Source organism: Plecotus auritus (assembly GCF_963455305.1).
Source record: "Plecotus auritus genome assembly, chromosome: 8".
In the NCBI taxonomy this organism is placed as follows: domain Eukaryota; kingdom Metazoa; phylum Chordata; class Mammalia; order Chiroptera; family Vespertilionidae; genus Plecotus; species Plecotus auritus.
This window is the reverse complement of record NC_137782.1, coordinates 33,116,534-33,137,439: the sequence shown is the minus strand read 5'-3', so window position 1 is coordinate 33,137,439 and position 20,906 is coordinate 33,116,534. Positions and strand designations below refer to the sequence as shown.

General features: G+C 37.2%; 1 protein-coding gene across 4 annotated transcripts in view; it reads right to left on the bottom strand.

Moving 5' to 3' along the window:
- The window catches only part of PIEZO2 (piezo type mechanosensitive ion channel component 2), a 348,935-nt gene that overhangs the window by 34,992 nt on the left and 293,037 nt on the right, over window positions 1–20,906 (bottom strand). For 3 of the 4 annotated variants that reach the window (XM_080684989.1, XM_080684988.1, XM_080684990.1), the window contains 7 exons: window positions 20,588–20,709; window positions 19,502–19,573; window positions 14,945–15,051; window positions 10,044–10,158; window positions 7,507–7,566; window positions 3,602–3,768; window positions 1,841–2,007 (listed from right to left, as the gene is read on the bottom strand). In XM_080684989.1, the coding sequence (XP_080541115.1) occupies window positions 1,841–2,007; window positions 3,602–3,768; window positions 7,507–7,566; window positions 10,044–10,158; window positions 14,945–15,051; window positions 19,502–19,573; window positions 20,588–20,709 (810 nt within the window). Of the gene's footprint in view, window positions 1–1,840; window positions 2,008–3,601; window positions 3,769–7,506; window positions 7,567–10,043; window positions 10,159–13,596; window positions 13,696–14,944; window positions 15,052–19,501; window positions 19,574–20,587; window positions 20,710–20,906 lie in introns of all 4 variants that reach the window. The other variant, XM_080684987.1, reaches the window with a different exon arrangement.

Genomic DNA, 20,906 nt, shown 5'->3' with positions numbered 1-20,906 from the left:
ACCAGGGATCAAATTCACAACCTTTTGGTGTGCCAACCGAGCCTTCTGGCCAGAGCAACATATGCACTATTTTAAAACTTGAGGGTTTTGTTGTTGTTCTTTTTAACATCTTTCCATACCAAATTACTTTGGGTCTACATCAAATAGATGGTTAGAATAAAGAATAGGCACAAGTGGAGAAGTTAAAATACAGCAATTCTGCAACAGCTAAAAACAGCATTTCAAAATAAATATTTTTTACTGACTTCTCCCCATTGAGGTTCCAATTTCAACTTCTAGTTACCTATTTCAGGTTTGGGATCTTGGTATTGATAAAATAGCCTTAGTTCCTTCCCCTCTTTCATCTTGTAACAAATTTAGTATTTGTGAAGGACAAATAGTCCAGTAGAGCTTGGTGCCTTGCTCAGCATCTGAAGTGTGACTGGGAGTAACCCAGAAGCTTCTAAACCAGCTGTGGGAATACAGCCCATCTTTGATGTCCTTATACAGCAGGAATTTTAACCCAGAATTCCACAAATGATCCTGTAGGTGAGTCTTTCTTCCCAGGCTCCAACCAGTTAGAGACAACTTAATCTTTATGCGTCTATCCCAGAATCAAGCCTAGAGCCTGGCATGGAATAGGTGCTTTTTAACATATTTAATGAAAACAATAAACATGCGAGTGTTCTCAGTGATACATGTGAAGATGGACACAAGGTGTAACTCATTCAGTCTAGCTAATTACCTAGGCATGTCATTTTCCTCCTAGGACAGGACCTGCGCTTTAACGCGAAGGCTGGATCTGTACAATTGACAGCAGCTCTCTAGAACACTATGGTGCAAAGAATTCATAGGCTTTTCTGGGATAGGCAGTAAGAAAGACAGGTCAGTCTTCAAAGTCAGCCTGGAGTATGGAAGAGGCAATGAGAGGCAGCATACCATATGGTGGTTGTGAGGATGGGCTCTGAGCTGAACTAGGAGGTTTTGGATCCTGAGTGTGCGTATACATACTTTTGAGCTGTGTGACTTTGGGTAAGTTACTTAACCTCTCTTGTCTTCTGCAATATGGGGATGATAATATTATGCATCTCATAACATTATGAGGTAACCTATACACAGACTTGGTGCTGGCCCATGACCAATGCATGTTATGCGACAATGCGTGTGATCACAGAACTCAGGGAAGATGGGAGATGACAGAATCACTTTTTGGACTTTTATTATGAGTTATAAAGTGACAATTCTGAAAGAAAAATATCAAAGATAACAACAGATGGTAGAAGATTCTAGTATAGAAGATACTTTATGGAGCGGCATTTTAAAATAGAGATAAAGCCCTAACCGGTTTGGCTCAGTGGATAGAGTGTCGGCCTGCAGACTGAAAGGTCCCAGGTTCGATTCCAGTCAAGGGCATGTACCTTGGTTGCAGGCACATTCCCAGTGGGAGGTGTGCAGGAGGCAGCTGATCGATGTTTCTAACTCTCTATCCCTCTCCCTTCCTCTCTGTAAAAAAATCAATAGAATATATTTTTAAAAAAATAAAAATTAAAATAGAGTTAAAGATGCAGCCCTTGACACAAATAAGTCCTATTGTCATTGGGAAGGTTCATTCTTACTTGCCTCCAGCTTGGAAACCACTATCCTGTGCCTATGAATCATACAGGTATCTCTAATAGTTTTTGTTGATACCTGATTTTATCTGGCTCAGTCTAGGGGAGGGCCATGGAGATATCCCGAGGAGGGTGGGGATCCATGTTAAGTTCTGACTAACTTTCACCTCATACATTCATTTCTCACATTGATGAAGTCCACCTCTTGTACCTTTGTCAAAACCAAACCCATTGTTTAGAACATGAAATACCTGGAGATACTGTCATGTGAATCTAAGCTATCCATCCTGCGGGCTGTCTGTGCACCTGAAGCGGCACCAGGACGATCGTCAATTGTGTCCAGTCCAGACTCTCTGGAAAGGTTCATGATGTGGTTCTGATAGTACATGTGGATGCTTTCCCGAGTGGGAACGTTGCCCTGCAGCGAAGGAGACATTGCCACAGTTCTTACTTGCCTCTGCAGCCACCGGGCATTTATCAACACTGACAATTCTCAGCTATCATGCACACCTGGAGTAGATGAACACAAAGCTGGTGAAGTTGGGGACTGATGTCAACTCATGAATGGTACCCAATATTACTGGATAATGCTACACAAGAAACCCCTCTTGTTTATGGATGAAGATGGTCAAAAGGTATAAACTTCCAGTTGAAAAATAAGTAAGTCATGGGGATGTAATGTACAGCAGGGTCTCTATAGTTAATAATATTGTATTGTGTACGGGAGTCCCTCCTCATGCACAAGGGATACATTTCAAGACCCCCAGTGCGTGCCTGAAACCAGGGATAGTACTGAGCCCTACCTATACTACGTTTTTTCCTGTACATACACATCTGTGATAAAGTTTAATTTATAAACTAGGCACACCAAAGAAATGAATAGCAATAACTAACAATAAATTAAAACAATTATAATAGTATACTGTAATAAGAGGTGAAGATGGTCTCTTTCACTATCTCTCAACAAACTAGGACAGAGTTTTTCTTGCACTTTGGGCCATTTTTAAGTAAAATAAGGGTTACTTGGATGTAAGCACTGTGATACCACCACAGTGGATCTCATAAGCCAGCTGGCTACTGAGTAACTAACAGGCGGGAGTGTACACAGCGGGGAGATGCTGGACAAAGGGATGGCTCACATCCTCGGCGAGATGGAGAAAGATGGTATGCGATTTCATCACAGTACTCAGCACAGCATGCAATTTAAAACTTATGAGGGTTACTTTCTGGAATTTCCATTTAATAACTTTTGGATTGTGGTTGACCAAGGATAACCCACAAAAAGTGAAACCATGAATAAGGGGGGACTACTGTATTTGAAATTTGCTAAAAAAAAGTAAATGTTAAAAATTTACAGGGAAAAAATTGTAACTATGTGTAGTAACAAAAGTTACATAGACTTATTGTGGTGATCATTTCATAATATTTATAAATATCGAATCATTATGTTGTACACCTGAAACTAATATAATATTGTATGTCAGTTATTTTTTTAAATTTGTTTTAAAAAGGAATCCCTTCTTATATGTAAGTCTGTAGCTATGTATAATATATATGTAATAGTAACTTATCCAGAAATGAACTATTATTTTAAAATATGAAATATATAAATCTTATATGACTATATTCTGTTGTTCTGCATATATCCTAATTTTTCCTATGAGAAGTTTCAGATCAAAATTCTCAGACTAAACAACATAATCCTTTATGAGACACAGTAGAGTCTGTGCACCTACAAACTCAGATGAAGCGAGGAGATAGGACGAATCAATTGGCCACTATCCCAGGACTGTGTGTGTGTGTGTGTGTGTGTGTGTGTGTGTGTGTGTGTGTGTGTGTCTGATTTTATTTCTGAGCATGGAACAGATTTAAATATATAGGAAAATAAAGGGGTTCTGTAGAGACAGTCTGGAAAGAAAGGATTTTGTCTTTTCCTACTTGGAGTTCTGGATATTGACTTTCACAATCTATATAATGTGGAAAGAAGCAGAGAATTATTCCAAGAGTGTTACCTTTTTAATTTCTCTGGTCAGCATGCATCTTTCAATTCTCAAAACTGTAGATATGTCAATATGCTCCCTTGAAATGGAGTTAAGCCAAGTTGTGAAACTATCCACGGTTGCCAGAAAGAGCACCCAGGTAAATTTCAGAATATTAAATATCCTCTTGATGATATTATCTAGGAGGAAGAAAAAGAAACACAATTTCAAAGGAACAAATGCCATCGCCCGTTTTGCCTTGGGAACACAGAGGTGTTTTACCAAATGCAGACCTGTCTGAGCCGCCCTGCCTCATGTGGAGTGGGCACGGACTGGGCATGGCCGGGTGTGGGGACCACGGCGGCATAGGAAGCCACCGTCGTGCAAGCCAAGTGAGGCCGGAATTGTTAACCTTTGGTCAAAACAGCTGCCAGAACAGATTCCTATACTTTTGGTTAAAAGTAGAGATTGCCTTCTAAGATAGTTATGTTACTGACACAGGGATACAAACTATGTATTTATCCAGGTAACTGGGTCCTGTAATTCTTTTTCTATAAGTTTATTCTTTTCTTAATTAATAGTTGTTGGAAACAATTCTGTTGATTCTGTAAGAATTTGATACTTTCTACTGCAGTTGCATTCAGTTAAATCATTTAAAACGATTCTGTAGAGCTCAGTACGTGTACTAAGAGTATATATGTACACCACTGAAATATCACTATTCTTAATTCTACTGAGCTGTGCTAACCACAAAACATTGCACATGGGATCAACCCTCCGGAAACCAACAGAAACTGCGAAATTCCTGATGGAATTGGGTTCTCTTCCTTATCTGTGCTGTGACTGGGGGCGCCTGGGAGAGCCGCCAAGTGGGATAAGCTCGGCTCCAGATTGCCACTGTGTCCCAAATGTGTCTCCATGAAGCACATGCCTCGCCAGCCCTCAGAGAAGCCAACAGGAGCTTCCTGATCATGATCAGCTTTGAGGAGATTGCATAGCTGTGACCTAACTTTATTTTAGGTCTGAATCAAAATAAAAGAGGAACGATCCCATACTAACCATCTTGCTAGTTTGTTCCTGTAAGCCAATAAGGTCTCAACTAGTATACAAGGAATCCTTGAAGACATGCTACCAAATTTTGATCAATGTGTGCCTTTCTTTTAACTTGGCATTTAAAAATTTTAGTTTTTAACGATTTCAAAACCTTGATCACAATAAAGCAAATACTTAGAGAACATAACAATGAGTTAAGAATTGTCTTACTGCTTATTGAAAACAAACACCACCAATAAAAATCCAACTTGTATCTCACTCTTCGCACACCAAATAAATAAATAATAAAACCAGATTTAAGTGTCATAGTAAAACCTTAATGAATTTACAATTAATGATTATAGGCTAGCCTTTATGATCTTGTGCAGGGGCCAACCAACTTTTTTTCTGAACAGGGCCTGAGAGTAAATATTTTTGGCTTTCCAGGCCATACTGTCTGTATTGCAATGAATCACTCTGCTGTTGTCCTGTGTAAGCAGCTATAGACAATGAGTGAATTGTCTATGAATGGGAATGACTGGGTTTCCAATGAAACTTTATTTACAGATACTGAAATTTTAGTTTTATAATTTTCATATATCATGAAATACTCTTCTTTTTAATATTTTTTTCAACCATTAAAAATATAAAAATTATCTTTGGCTAACAAGCCTTATAAACACAGGTGGCAGGTATAGTTTCCTGATCTGGAATCTAGTATAATCAGATATGACACTGTGTGACTCGAATCCTCTCCCTCTACTTTAATTCCCACACCACAATGTGAATCAAAGTTTAACTTTGTAATGGTAAAAAAAAAATATTTATGAATTGAGTGGCCCAGGAGGAAGGCAGATTTTATCCCAGGTAAACGTTTGCTCTTTTCAAAAGGAAAAACATCACAAGCAGCTTAGCTTTACGTGGGATGGCCCCCTGACAGAGTGGAGATGGGCAAGGGAGACGAAGAAGAGTTAAACAGTTCTACCTGCTGGAATAACAAGAACCTTGCAGTGGCCAGCTGGTCGCTAAGAAGAAAACTGGAAAAGGAGATGGGGGATGATTAAATGAGAAGGGCCTGGAGGGAAGGGGCCCGAGACACAGGTGGCTGTGAAGCCAGGCCCCTGAGACACCAGCTGGTGAGAGATCTGCCCAGAGGGGAACAGTGATCACTGACTTCCCCTTTGAAGTAGTGTCCTGCTATGCACGCTGTCACTGCCTCACACTGTCCCCCCAAACCTCGGCAAAATTGTGTCACACCTAACAGCTTTACATGCGGTACACTTTAGGAAGTAGGGACACAAGAGAGTAGTTTCAACTAAACAAAGAAGCCCAGGGAGGGAACAGCTGCTTCGTGAAGCTAAATGGAGTTGAGTTGGTACAGATTCCACAGGAGAGCGATACTGAGCCAGAGAGGCCTGGGGACCCTGGGGACAGCTACCCTTCTCTTTCCACCCCACACTCCTGTTTCTGTTTTGATCTTGACCAAGGCATGCAATTCCCGCAGTAGTTTGGATAGAACCTCTAGCCATTTGACCCCTGGAGGCTGGAAGACTGGAAGTTAGTTACAACTTTAAGAAATGTTAGCAACATCTTATAGTTTTGACAACTTATTTTTTTCTTATATTCACAGTTATTTCCCTAGAGGTGGTAAAGATAAATATAATTATTCCACAGTTTTGCTTATGGTGGTCTTGATGTTAAAACTAAAATCGCTGTGTTGGAGACATGTATAACATGCACTTTATAAACTTGGGTAATCACTAACTAACATGAAATTGGGATTTTTATTGTTACTTATTTTTTTAATGATAGAGGCAACAGGACATAGTCATGAAGAGCACAAACTCTGGGTTCGGACTCCTTGGGTTCAAATCTTAACTCTACCTCTTAGTGGCTATGTAGCCTTTGAAAAGTTAGTTACTCTTTCTCTGCCTCAGTTTCCTAACTGTTAAATGGGGAAAGGATCTTTGCCAGGGTTAAACAAGTTAATTTGTCTAAAGCGCTCAGAAAAGTGTCTGGCAAAGATGTGAAATCTAAGGGGTTAGCTGTTATTATTGTATAAGGCTTTGCAGCAATAATAGAAGATCTGGGTTCACATACGTGTGAATAAAATGATCTGGAAATGGAGGCCAGGTTTAAGAATTGTGCCACAGAGGGTATTACTAGTAATTAGAGCGCCTTTGAGAAGTCTCATTTTGAGCCAGCAGATGGCATCCTTGGATGTATTTGTATCCAGAGTAGAGAGCCTGGAAACCTTGCCTGCTGATAATGTACACAGGAAACAGTATTTTTATAGAACTAAAGAGGCATCTGAGTTTGTTTCATTTGGAGAATTTTGTTTTGTTTTGTTTTTCCTGCATGGATAAATCTTCCTCCCAGTCCCACACTATGCAAAACCCAAATGATACCATGATGGGGCTGGGAGTTAGAAGACAGGGATTCTGTCCTTGACTGTAGCTCTGAAATCCTGGGCAAACTCATTAGGACTTGGTTTTCCCCCATAAAATGAGAAGTTGGCCCAAGTTTCCAGAGTACCTCTCATCTCCCCAATTCTCCTTACCTCTTAACTCCTTCTTTGTATAGTCTTTAAAATTAATTGCCAATATTTTTTGATCCTCTATTCTGATGGCTTCTATGGGGCATTTGTCATTTGCTCCCCACACCACCTTGGATAAAAGAATTTACAAACTGACTGTGATTAATCCAACAGTGCAAGGGGCAGATCTACTTTTAGGACTCACTTTGCAATTTCACAAGAGATGAGATTCCAAAGGACACCAATTATTTAGTCATAGTCCACAAACAGTATTTGATTCATTATTTGTAGGCAGCCTTTCATTACATAAACATTGGGCAAGTAACAGTTTCACATTTCTCCCTGGTCCTAAGTGTCTTTATTGTATTACCTGGTCCATCTGATTTCTTTTTGACTGGCTCATCCTCTTGGTCTTCCCACTCCACAGGACCTGTTGAGTGTGTTCAATTAACACGAGTTAGATTCAGTTAGGGTATATTAAATGCCAACCTACTCTTCTAGATTAAAAGAAATCTTAAAATTTAAATTTCAGTTATTCTGCCTATTTTAAGAGTTCCAGGGGAAAAGTTGTAAGAATTCATATCATCCAGAACAAAAATCACGGATACCAAGAAAATAAAATATAGTCAGTCTTATTAGCTAGGAAAATTCAAATAAAAATGAAAGCCTTTCATCATCCCGGAGAAAGACAAAAAATAGAAAGAGTAATACATCATGGGGGATAAAGCTACAGGGAAGTGCACGCTTCCGCTCACGGGAGTAAATTACTGAACCGGTTTCGGAAAATACCTATTAAAGCAAAAAAAAAAAAAAAGACACATCATCTAGCCCAGTAGTCCCACTTTGGCTAATGTATTCTGTGGAAAGTGCATGTTCTTCCTGACCTTTTGCTATCCATTTAAATATACAGACACGTCCGACCATATACGGAGTTTTGTTCAGGGATGTCTATGATAGCACTGTTTATGGCAGCAGAAATCTGGAAGCAAACTTTTGTCCATTAGTGATGTAATAGTTGAATAAATTATGCATATCCATATCACAAAATATTCTGCAGCTATTAAAAAAGGAGGATATGGATTTGTGAATACTTAATTGGAGAAATGGTCACAATACATTACTAATGAACATAGAAGAGCAGTTTGTATGGCATGAACTCACTTTTGAAAAACAAAGGAAACCGTGCCTGCATACATATACGCAGGCCCCTGAGAAAGGAGTGGGAGGTAACACAACATGTTGTGAAGATTTGGTAGCTCCGCAGATAGGTATCCAGGGCAGACTGTGCGTTTATCTTTTAACCGATGTCTTGTTATACCAGCTCTGTCTTAATTTTGTCTTTTTAAACTAAGAAAGTAAAATAAAATTAAAGCTACCACGAGGGAGCAGGGGGCAGAATGGTAAAAAAGGAGAGAGGTGTTTCTATTTAGAGCTCCATTAAAAATTAAGGTTTTTTCCTTTATTTTTAAATATATTTTTAATTTCACAAAGAATTTATCTATATATTTTCTCTGTAAAGCACAAAAATTTAAGAATTTAGATAAGCCTAAAGTTCCCTTTAATCACAACACTTAATTTCAGTCTCTCCACCCCTCCCCCAGAAGCAAGCACTGTTATTAATTTTCTAAGCATTCTTCCTGATCTTTCTCTTGCATTTATACACTATTATATGCACCCATTAAAATGCAAAATATTATGTTGGGGTTTCCTTTGTTTCATAAATGGTTGCATGATCTGTATGCCATTTTGCAACATAATGCTTTTCATTTAACAATATTTGTCAGAACTGCTCTCCAAATCAGTTCAAAGTAATCCATCTCATTTTTTAAACTACTGAAGAGTATTCCATTATAAAATGATAACATAATTTACTTGGATCTCCTTCTTTATGTGGGCATTTAAGATGTTTCTTAATTGTTGTTGTTAACAAATAGTGTTTGATGAATACTCTTAGACAGGTGTTCTTATGCACATGTGCAAGTCCTGCTTCAGGTTACGCCACACACCTGGGGTGGGACTGGTCTCCAGCAGTACACTTACACTTTCCTCAGATACTGACACCTTGCTCTGCAAAGTGGATGGACAACTTTACAAAAGCATCTAACTTCCCACTAGTTCCAGTGTTATCAGATGTTTAGGTTCTTGCCAAACCCAAAATATCAAAATACTTAGTTTGTGTTTCTCATGTTACTAGTGAAGCCAAGATCCTTTTAAAGCGCCATTTCCCTTTTTTGATTTGTGAATTGTTTTCATATTTGTTGATCCACTGGGTTGAACTTTTCTTTTCCTGCTATTTTGGAATTCTTATTATATTAAAATGCTTATCTTCAGTCTGATTTATATAATGAAAATGTTTTTCCTGAGTGCCCCCACTGCACTTTACCTTTGCTATTGGTGTGTTTTGTTGTGGTTTGAAATTCCCCGCCCCACCCCGCCTCCCTCCGCTTAGAAATGTGTTTCTTTCTTATGCCTTCAAATGCAGCAGTTTAATATTGAATATGGCACGGGTAGTTATGTTCCATTTTTGGTTCATGATCAAATATCAAAGGTTCATCTTTATTATTACTTTTTTCCAAGAACAGGTTTTAACTTATTGATAAGATCTTGTTTTATATTTATTTTCTATAACTTAATATCTCTCTCAAAATGAATTTTTTTCTTTCTACAGACTTTCTTTGGGTTTATTTTGCCTCTCTCCCCATTTTATAAATGCATCTTAACTTAAATTCATGTTTTCATTGCTTCCAAGTGTCAGACACAAGCAATTAAGAACAAGTAAAAATCTTTGCACTCTTTGGAATTTAAGAATTTGATTTCTCCAAAGATTCTGTCCTTTGCAGTTCCTCTGTTGTATTCAAGGCCATGGAAGTGGAGAGTGTGGCTGGAGTTGCACCCCAGGACACTCACCCTCCCCCGATACTTTTCTCTTTCTTTTCTGTTCTTCTTTTGCAGACATTTTTTTCTCTTTGCGCCTCTGTCGGAGTGCTGTTTTAGGGTCAGTAATCCAGGCTTGATAAACAAACTGAAGGGAGAAAGTTCAATTATTTTCTGGCTTTTTAATAACTTAATTAAAAGAAAAGAGACCAACACCAAACTTCCTGACTTTTGGAAACATTTTTTTTTTTTATCCCAACACAAACTAAATACCATCTCCAATATCCTTTCTTCTCCCACCTCCGTTTTCTTTCATATGCTGAGCTGACCTGTGCTACTTTCATTATCATTAAATAATAGATGGAAACAGATTTGTAGGAATATATTTCATTTGGCATCACAGACAATCATGAGAAACTTTGGGTATATACAAACCAGCATTTTTCCCAGCTCCCCATGTACTACCACCATTTGTGATTCTTAACTATTGATCTTTCCCAATTCATACAATGGAATAAACTGGAGGCCTCACTAAGTATCAATAGAGCAATGTTCTCCCATCATAAATAAACTCTGAATAAAAAACAAAATAGCATCTTTTACTGGCTTACGTTGGGAAACAGTTTTGCACATTTGATACCTTCCCTTGTGAATAACAGCTATTACCAGCAACTTGAGAAAGGGCTTTGCAAATTGATTAGTATTTGGAGAGGAAAAATACTGTGATATTAAGATTAAGAAGTTATTGCAGATGGTATGGAAGGAAAACTTCAGCTTTTGGTTGCCTTTTGTCTTTTTCATTCAAGAGCTGAAAATAGTTGCAATAGTATATTATTATAACCGATAACCATGATAGACCCATGATGAACAGCCCGCCCGCAGAGAGTCATGCAGAAGGAACAAAAAGGAAACCTTGATATACAAAGTCAGCCACCTAGAACCACGAAGCCAAGCAGGCATGCGCCTCATGCACCCGCAGACACCCCTGGGTCTCAGGGAAGCTGGGTTTTCTGTTATCAGAGAGTGAAAGGAATATTTTGCAGGGTCACTTGTAGACCAAGGAACTTTCAATTTACTGTATGTAATGTTCAGATTTCTGGGATCTTTGAAAAGCGCTGTTTCAGGAAACCATGGACACCGCGTTGCCAGTAAAATTTAAGAGATATCTGTAGTACTATCAACAAAAAAATATATATTTAAAAAATTTAAGAGGGATTCAATGTTTCCACATATGGAAATGTAAAGGTCATAGGTTATTAAGAACATTACTTCTCACTGGTAGAAATCTGAATCTTAAGGGCAGGTAATATAAATATATTATTATTTTTTATTTCTGAATAAAAAACTCAGGAGGCAAAAAAAAAAAAAATCCTATTTTATGCCCAAAATATTTTTTTAAAAAGAGATAAACTGAAATTTGAAGAAGAAGGATCAAATAAAAGAATTTATGGTGGATGTTTATTGAGCATGTTAATTGGGAAGTCTAGCAAGAATATCTCATTAATAAGCAAACTTGCTTCCGCAAAACATTGATTCTTTTAAAAAATCTATTATGCTAAATGTAAATAAAATTTCAAGCTTAAGAGCAAAATATGGTGACGTTTTATTTAAAAAAAGTTATTAGAATCCTGTTTCTAGAGAATGCAAGAATCCCAAAAATAAAAAATAAAAAAATTCAGGATTTGCGAATGTAATAAGTGCACAACTGGAAATATTTTTTTCCTCTGGAGAAAATGAAACCTTTGGGCTGGAGGGTGAGAAGAAGAGGAGTTGCTTCGATTGGATTGAAGAGATCTTAGGGAAATGGTGAGGAGCACTGAAATTTGACTGTATTTAAAGGGAACTCCTGGTTCTACATATGACACCTAAACGATTCAGTCTATCAGTTCTTTCTTATTGTAATAAGAATTTAGATAATGCAAATAAGAGGGAAGAAGGGAGGGGGAAAGAATCATATGATACTCCTTATTTGTAGATAAATTCTCTTAATGCTGATATTTAGAAATGCAAACATTTTAGAGTTCCAGGAACATCTGACAGAGGGTCAGTTTCACTTAAGTCCAACTGTGTCAGGAAAAAGTTGATAATGAAGGTGGAGGAGGAAACATCCCATTTCTTACTGAGTCAAGAAATGGAACTTTCTTACTGAAACTTTTCAATTCTTACTTGGTGGCTGTAGCTACCGTCCATTTGATGGGTCTTCCTAGGGAATCAGACCTGAGTACCACTCACCATAAGTAGAAAGTGCATGGAAATGTATTTATTGACCTCTGGCTTCTCCAAACTGAACTGCCACTGTATTCCCAACTTTATCTTACATTTTTTCTTAAATTTCATCATATGTTATTAAGGAAAGTGGAATTCATTTTATAGAACACTTAATTATATAAAAATAATTTAATCTTTAAAACAGGAGAGAACTTCATTGACATAAAGATCCTTAACTGGAACTGGTTAAATTTCATAAACTGTCCTTTAATTCAGGTGTGGTCCAGGACTTTCTTTTGTTGTCTGTAAGAAGATATTTTTTAAATAATAAGAATTTTTAAAAATAGTAAGATAGTTGCATTGTAATCTTTCACAGAAATTGTTTTACAGGGATGGAGAGACTCATAGAAGAGAGAAGAAAGAATCCTAGGGAAGTGGCAACGGTGAGTATTAAACTAATATGCAGGGACCTAGAGTAAATATTGCTACTCAAGGTGGTCCAACTGCTTGCACTTCACCCAGGAGTTTGAGGGAAATACAGAATTTCAGATCCCCCCCAGGACCTGCTGAATTTAAATAACCTGCATTTAAATAAGATCCTCAAGTAAACTGTGAGAAACACCGGTCTTGGTCATTATCCAAACCATATGCTTAATATTGAGGAGCATAAAGACCTAAGAGTTTTAGTGCTTGCCTCAGATTAAGTCAGGAGAAAACAGCTTTCTTTCAAGTACAATAAGAGTAACTCACTGCCTATGATTTTCAGTCATGAAGTAACAACTGATCATATTCAGCATAGGTAGCTGGATATGAACAGTTATTCAGCTCAGTACCTGGGAAGGAGCAGCTGCACAGACTGCACACGGCAGCACCATCTAGAGAGGAGGTGTGCTGAATTCCCAATGAGAAATGGAAAATGATGTCCAATTTAGAAGATGGAGAATTGACAGGAAGCCAGGAATGAGGGGGAGCAAACTGAGTCTTTTATTAGTTTCCTCATAATTTAACCAGCTTTCTGAGAAAAATTATACTTCTCACACATCGTAACTGATGCATGCAACCAGATATGACCCTTTTCAAGTGAGATGTGACTTAGACAAAACTACAAAAAGGACAGAAATAGATGTATATCTGCATTTTCTCTTCCTATTTTTCGATAGGCTCTGGTGTCAATGGAAAAACAAAAATCAAATAATATGAAATTTGGCTTCTCAGAACTCTTAGTGGAAAACTTTTTCTAACATTTTAAATTCTTAGAATTCCTTCATTGCTCGATCTATAGAACAGGGAAAATGCAGATGTAGCAACAAGGGTCTGCTTGTCTAAAGATCTACAGAGCAGAGGGTCACACACCACACACCAGTAAAACATCAAATACCTTTGCAGCTCTGATTAAATACTGAAGAATAGTTTTGGGAAGTTTAATGACAGACTTTGGCAAGGCTAAAATGGCTGATGCAAACTTCCCAATAGCTCTCTACAAAGAAGGACAAAGCAAGAGTAATTAGTAGAAAAAAACCAAAAACTAATAATGTCAGCATGAGTTTGTCTCTACAGTTACATCAAATAGGTTCAAATGTGCCAGTCATTGAAGCTAGAATAAAAGTGTGCTTATGTTAGAAAGAAAGAAGATAGTCAAACGTTGCACATAATCAATGAAAATAGTGAAGATGACCCCGGTCTCTCCTTTGCTGCATGATGAGTTAGAACAAGAGTCATTAGATCAAAAATAAGCGAGTCAAGTCATTAGTATTTGACAAGCTAGCTGCACACATGCACACAGACACGGTCATCTGGAAACACACTAGGTTAGCAATGGGGCCAGTGCGAAAGCATCAGAGCAAGGTGTCTCCGTGAATCATTTAGTTCTTCAGTGTCATTGGGAAAACGGGTGGATGTAACCTGCCAGCTTGAGAAGACCTGGCCAGCAAACTGACAATAGCCTCTTCAAGGACACAACATGTAATTCTAGGTGCCTGTAGTATATCCAATGAAAATTAACTCCTAATATGTGGCTCTTTCCTAAAATCTATATGCAATCTATATACATATAAATATATATCAAGCTTTCGTTCCATCTGTAACTCTTCCAACAAATCATCATGTTTAGGTAGCACTGATTATACATTCACTGAGTACACTATACTTAGGCTAATAAGTTATACACCTGAGAATGGTACAGTAAGTTCTGGGCAGAAAAAGGCAGTTAAGTTGGAAAAATCAGAGCTAGATACTTTTATTGTTTCAATAACTTCTCAAACCTTTAGCAATACAAATAAAACTGACTTTCAAAACAAAGCAGTATTTAAATGACCATTTGTTTTCAAACAAAGCATGATCAACTATTCTACATATCGAAATATAAGTCCATTCAAGTAATCCAAAGCAAGAAAGAGAAGTCTTCTTCACCTCCCACTTGTGACAGAAAAATAAAGTTCACCTAAGGAAGTTGAATGTTTTTGTTGGTAGCATCAGAAACATGTTGGATACAAGTGAATGAAGACCCAACTGGAACAGTGTTCTTGTGTAGTAGAAACTATGGCAATGCTGAGAGCAAGAAGCATTAGTTTAATGAGGAATAAACAATTTCAGATGTAGGTCAGAAGCTTCTGGGGGCTCTAACACATATGAACATGGCAGAAGTCTAGGCTTTTAAGCACGATCTGTCAAAAAAACAACAATAACTCAATTAGCAAACACCATGATTTCCCAAATCCCATAATTACCTGGAAAGCTGACTTTCTTCGAGGTTCTTCATCTTCCTTTTTTAATTCTTCCTCTTCCTCCTCTTCACTATCCGTTTCAAACAAATAATAGTCTCCACTCCTGACCACTAAGCAAAACAAAATATTTACTTACTTCTTGAAAGAGATACAAGATAGGGGATTATTAATGAAATGCCCCCCAAAGATACACATAAATTGCCCATAAAAGGACCACAGCGAGAGACATTGGTAGAGAGGAAAAAAACAAGAGATGAAGAGAATTCATTCTGGGCTATGCTATGTGTTGTTGGCATGACTGGGTCTACAGAGCATGAAGGCCTTGTCTGTGCCATGTAAGAGAATTGGCCACTACTGGGTTGATCTGGTATCTTCTTCCTTCTTCATGGTAAATGTTATACAGATGTATCAGATCAACTCTGCAGCAACCAGTTTTGTTACCAAGATGACCAAAATAACTGAAAACTATTTTGCAATTCAGCAATTCTGGTCCTTCAGACAAGGCTGAAGTAAAGTGGAAGGCTTGGTGTTGTCTGAATGGGTCCAAACTGTTGTAGAAAACCAATCAGGAAGATTCAGGACCAGGAATCTGTGTCACCAATCTTCTACTTCACTTTATACTGTGCAGACTTGGCTTCCCCACACATCACACAAGGGACACAAATATGGCAAGACATTTGAAAGAGTCGATTTAAAAAAAAATAACACATTGCCATGAGGAAGAAATGGGTGGGCAACATTAAAAAAAAGAACAGAACCACAATAATGCCACCACCAACACTCTGGCTGTTTCTACACGGAGCATGGGACAGACTGAGGCACGGCAGACATGGTCCGTACAGTTTAGTGCTGTTAGACTTCTGGTCAACCAGGAACTCCCCAATCACTTACTGAAATCTGAGGAGACCTGTACTGAGCATAAGACACCAAGCACAAACAGTATAGATCATCCTTGCCTTGCTTAATACTTTCCTTGCAAGAACATATTGCTGTGCTAAGAGTTAGGATTAGAGAGAGCTAAAATGTCCAGAGATTTATAGAAATTTGAGGGTCACATTTTTATCAGTTTGATCATTATTTTAAATTTATCAGAGAAAAGAGACCCAGCATATATATTTCTGATGCTACAAGAACTGTATCTTCATTGCAGGAAAACATTAATACTTTCAAGTTATGTTCATGTTTTCAAATGCTGAGTTTTCTTTTGGATAACATAACATGATGTGTCCAGTTATATTTTGGACTTAAACATTGCAAGGTAATGGAAAACCTTGGCTTGTTTAAAATTAGTTGCTTGAATATCACTAACATGGTCAAAAGGTAAATAATTTTGCCCATGATTTCAGACGTATCTGAGGCCTCCATCCATGAAGACGCAGAGGGAATGAATTGGGCCTTATATCCTTGAACAGAAGCACTGTGATTTGTTATTTTTATTTTGAAGAAATAACCAGGCCCAGAGTACTGGGTCCAGGCCTGAGGAAATAAATGCAATATAACATAAGGTAAGAGTAAGCAAGAACAAACCAAAGTTACAGCATTACGTTTGACAGTGAGAAGACCATTAAAGTAATGCCTTCGTGTAAGCTCAGAGATTTGCAGGAAAAGTTACATGGACTGTACGTCACATGGTCATTTGGTAAAAACCGATATCAGATTGAGCATTTTACCCTCATTATAGTCTCTAAAATCAACAGTAGCTTAAGTTGTATTCAATCATACCTTCTATAACTTTTAGCCATGAGGACACTGTGAGCCCAAGCCGTTTTCACCTCAAGTAGTCATAGCACTGATTTTGTAATTTGAAAAACTACCAATTTGTATGTGAGAGGTAGAATAAACACATTACAAAAAGAAAAATGTTAAATATTTTCTATTCTTTACAAAATGTTATTGACATAAAACTAGGAAAATAACAGAATATTTTCTTCAGTGCTATCTGTTAATAATGAGTAGAGCTCTTATATATGCCTTTGTTAGTTCGGATAGAGATCCTGCCTCCAGCCTGTGTCCATATATGTATTACGAATGCCGATGTTATTACTGAACAACTAAGCATGAAAATAAATTTTGAAATCCCAGCCCCCAAAAATGGGCCCTTTATTTCAGATATTTAAATATAAAATGAGGCTTGGCATTGACTTAGACAGTATTAAAGTGACAAGAAGACACACTACACTGAAATGGAAGGTATCATTGAACAGCAATGATGCAATCGCATGTGTGCACATAGGTATGGAAGTGGGAGATTTGTCACCTGCAAACTATTTAAGATCTTGAATGCTTACCAATAATATGAACAACACAGCAACATTATTATTATACTGCCAATGGATTTACACAAGGGTATTCCAACTACATTTATTTTTATGCTTGACACCACTAAGAATATCTACTAGGAAGCCCAGTGCCTTTTAGAGAAATAAGAGCTTTTAATAAAGAGCTTCCAGATCTGAAGATACATTTTGGAGAATGTCATAATCTATAAAATAAATCACATGTTCATTCCTTTCCTTTCCTCAAAAGCTTGTAAAGAAAATATATTTTGTAGAAAAAATTTAACACCATGCTCAGAATCTGATTCCAACCTATGAATAGCACACATTCATGCATTATTGCATCATAAGGTATTGTAACGAGGCACATTTAGTTTAATACCAGTCTTTAAGAACTTGATATAATGAGGGTGAAATGAATCAGAAAAGTCTAAAGACCATACCCTTCATAGGAAGTTCTTTAAATTATTCCCAACTTGTAAGATCATTATCAAAGACCATATCCAAATCCTTCCAAAATGCAATGTTTAGATGAGAAAGGAAACATAACCACAATGATTGTAATGGGAATTTACCCCATCTGAAAAAACAAAACATTTAGTATGACACAATTTTGAAATGGATAGGTCTCTTTAAACTAGCAAAGAACCCTTTAAAAACAGAAAGATAGGCATAGTTTACTTGTGACTTGATAGAAATGGGCATACAGTGTAATGCATTGTTAGATTATCAGCATGACTAACATGTCAATGGACAGTAAATTAGAGTCACAGAGAATTTCACCTTGAATTTTGCCTTTTGATTTGGGCAGCAAATAAAATAAAACTCTTAACAACAGATGGATTTTTTTTCTGCCACGATGCTAAAATTCAATATTTGGGATTAAATTTAATTACATCCACATATAGTGAGCAAATTTTGAATACTGCTTTATTAAATTTGTTTACTGATTTAAAAAATATTTCTAGAATCAGAGAAGCTAATACCAGTGTCTTAGGTGACACTAGGAATTAAGTATGGGAAAAGATTCTGATCAATTTGATTTTCTAGTGATTCTACATATCCCACTAGTAGAGTCCCTCCAATCATCATGTGATGTCATGGGCCTTGGTGGTATTCCTTGTCTGATTATATTAGCTACAGTTATTAAAACACAGAACAAGGCATAAAGGACTGAAGAATTATCAGTAATTTTCAAAATAATTAATAATTACTTAATATTCTAATACATTTAAGGAGGGCTGGATTGAAAGGGATCATTCCATTAAAATACCATTGGCCAATAGTGGGTGATAGATAGTTCTTTTGCCAAGCAGAACAAGTACAGCCGCAGAGTACCATAATTCCTCATTATTTTTTTATGCTCAGGAGGGAAAAGCACTATTTCCATGTGGCTATCAAGTACTGCTTTTCAAAACTGTTTTCTGACTGCTCTTAACTGGTCCTGGCTGAGCTGCAGGTGCTCTGAGGCCACACGCTGGGAGCCTTTTTGAAACTAGGGAGGAGGCAGAACTAAAAAGCAAACTCATTTTAAGTTGTTCTCATTTTTATATTTAACAAAGTGTAAAAATTCCTCACATGCAAATAAAATCTAAGCTCTGGGAATGAGGGTAGGGGAGGCTCATTGGCATCCATGCCTAGTGTCTTAGAAGAGGGTCGCAGACACTGTGAACATAATGATTATCTTTAAATCAGGGTCCCAGGAGGCACAGAAACTTATTTTTTTTATTTTTATTGATTTTTTACAGAGAGGAAGGGAGAGGGATAGAGTTAGAAACATCGATGAGAGAGAAACACCAATCAGTTGCCTCCTGCACACCCACTACTGGGGATATGCTCACAACCAAGGTACATGCCCCTGACTGGAATCGAACCCGGGACCCTTCAGTCCGCAGGCCGACGCTCTATCCACTGAGCCAAACCAGTCAGGGCAGAAACTTATTTTTATTAAGGGTTTTAAGCCACAAAACAAATGCACATCAGCAGGACTCTAGACCTCAGAAGTGGATAACACAGCAGTCAATGATTCTGTCCTTTCTGAGCCCATAAATGGTGATCAGGCTTGGCTTTCTTCAGCCAGCATGTAATCACTAATTTCTCTGGAAGATTTGTATTCAGGCTCAGAGAGCCATTCATATCACAATTTTCCTATACTCTGACCCCTTATCAAGTCACAAGGATCAAACCATGCATTAAAACACACAGGCCATGGGAACGCCTGAATTCTGGTCAAGGATATAAGGGTTAGAATTGACGAAATTGTAAGAGGATCGAGAAAACCTACTGGAAGCATGATCAACCCAAGGCCGCCACCACTGCTTTTTTTTGCCCTTGGCTTTCTGTTTGTCTGCTTCTCCTAAAATAAAATATGTCCAAATATTAATTCTTATAAAGTGAGAAAACAAATTTTGAAAACCACGCTTTAACAACTCAATTGTCAAAATCTAGATAAGTTGCAAAAGTACATCAGAGGTCAGGAAGAGGAACTATACGGAATCTGAAAAATTTACATGTATTAGCAATTGATTTCATAGGTAAATACTGTGTTCTATTAACATTATGCCACATTTCCATTTTCTTTTTAGTAACAGAAAAAAATATTTAAAAAGGTATTATCTGCCAAAAATGCATTTCACACTAAATTTTCTTTTGAATCAACAGAAAAAGCATCACCCAAAATTTATAACACAATTCAGTGGCAAATAATTTGTTAAAACCATATGTTCCTATAGCCAGACATTTTTCTTGTGATTATTTGAATATATGGTTGAAAAAATATGTTTACTGGTGATTAATGGATACTATCATGCATTATTTCTTCATTCTCTCTAAATAAAAAAGCATACAATCATTTATAAGAAAACCTTTTCAACTTTACTGGGTATAATATATCTATCATTAGGAATCATGAATACATTTAAATATAAATATCATTAAATGATATTTTAACTACCATTATTTAGACACCACATAAAATATGCATATATGCTTAGTTTTCATATAATATTCATAGAAATCAAAGATTATAGTTGATTGTATATCTGACATATCTTCCCTAGAGGAATAAATTAAGCAAATTTATGCTCACTTCCTTTAGAAACACATCTGTGAAACAGAAGGCAGGTTACATACTAATTTAAGTTGTCTTGCTGAAGAGAAGACTTGTAAAGTCATGGATTCATTAAATATGTACTTCATAAAACAAATAAAGGTATCCCATTCACAATGGGAATGTAAAATTTGTTAAGTTAAAAAAATACATTGATAATATTGGCAAGATGAAAATTAACGTTATTTTGCAGCCCTACCCAATATCATGCTATTATTCAATGTCAAGGTACTTGGGCAAGAGGGAAATGTCTCGACATACTTTCGTCATCCTCTTCAGAGAGTTTTTGGATGTCTTGGCCTTCCCCTGACTCCTGGGTCAAGCTCAGCATCCTCTCCTTACCCTTTTTGTATTTCTGTTGCCTGGCCTTAATGCGATCCATCCTGAAAGATGCAAGAGCAGCAGCAATGCCAAGAACACGTCCACAGTTATCCTATGGTCATACTTTGGGTTTACACTTTTATGTACATAGCTAAAAGCATGAACAAAGTGGTCGATATTTTGGACTTGTGAATGGTTTCTTATTAGAAACAAGTATCTCCATTTTTTAAATATACTTATGTTAATTTTTACTACACAG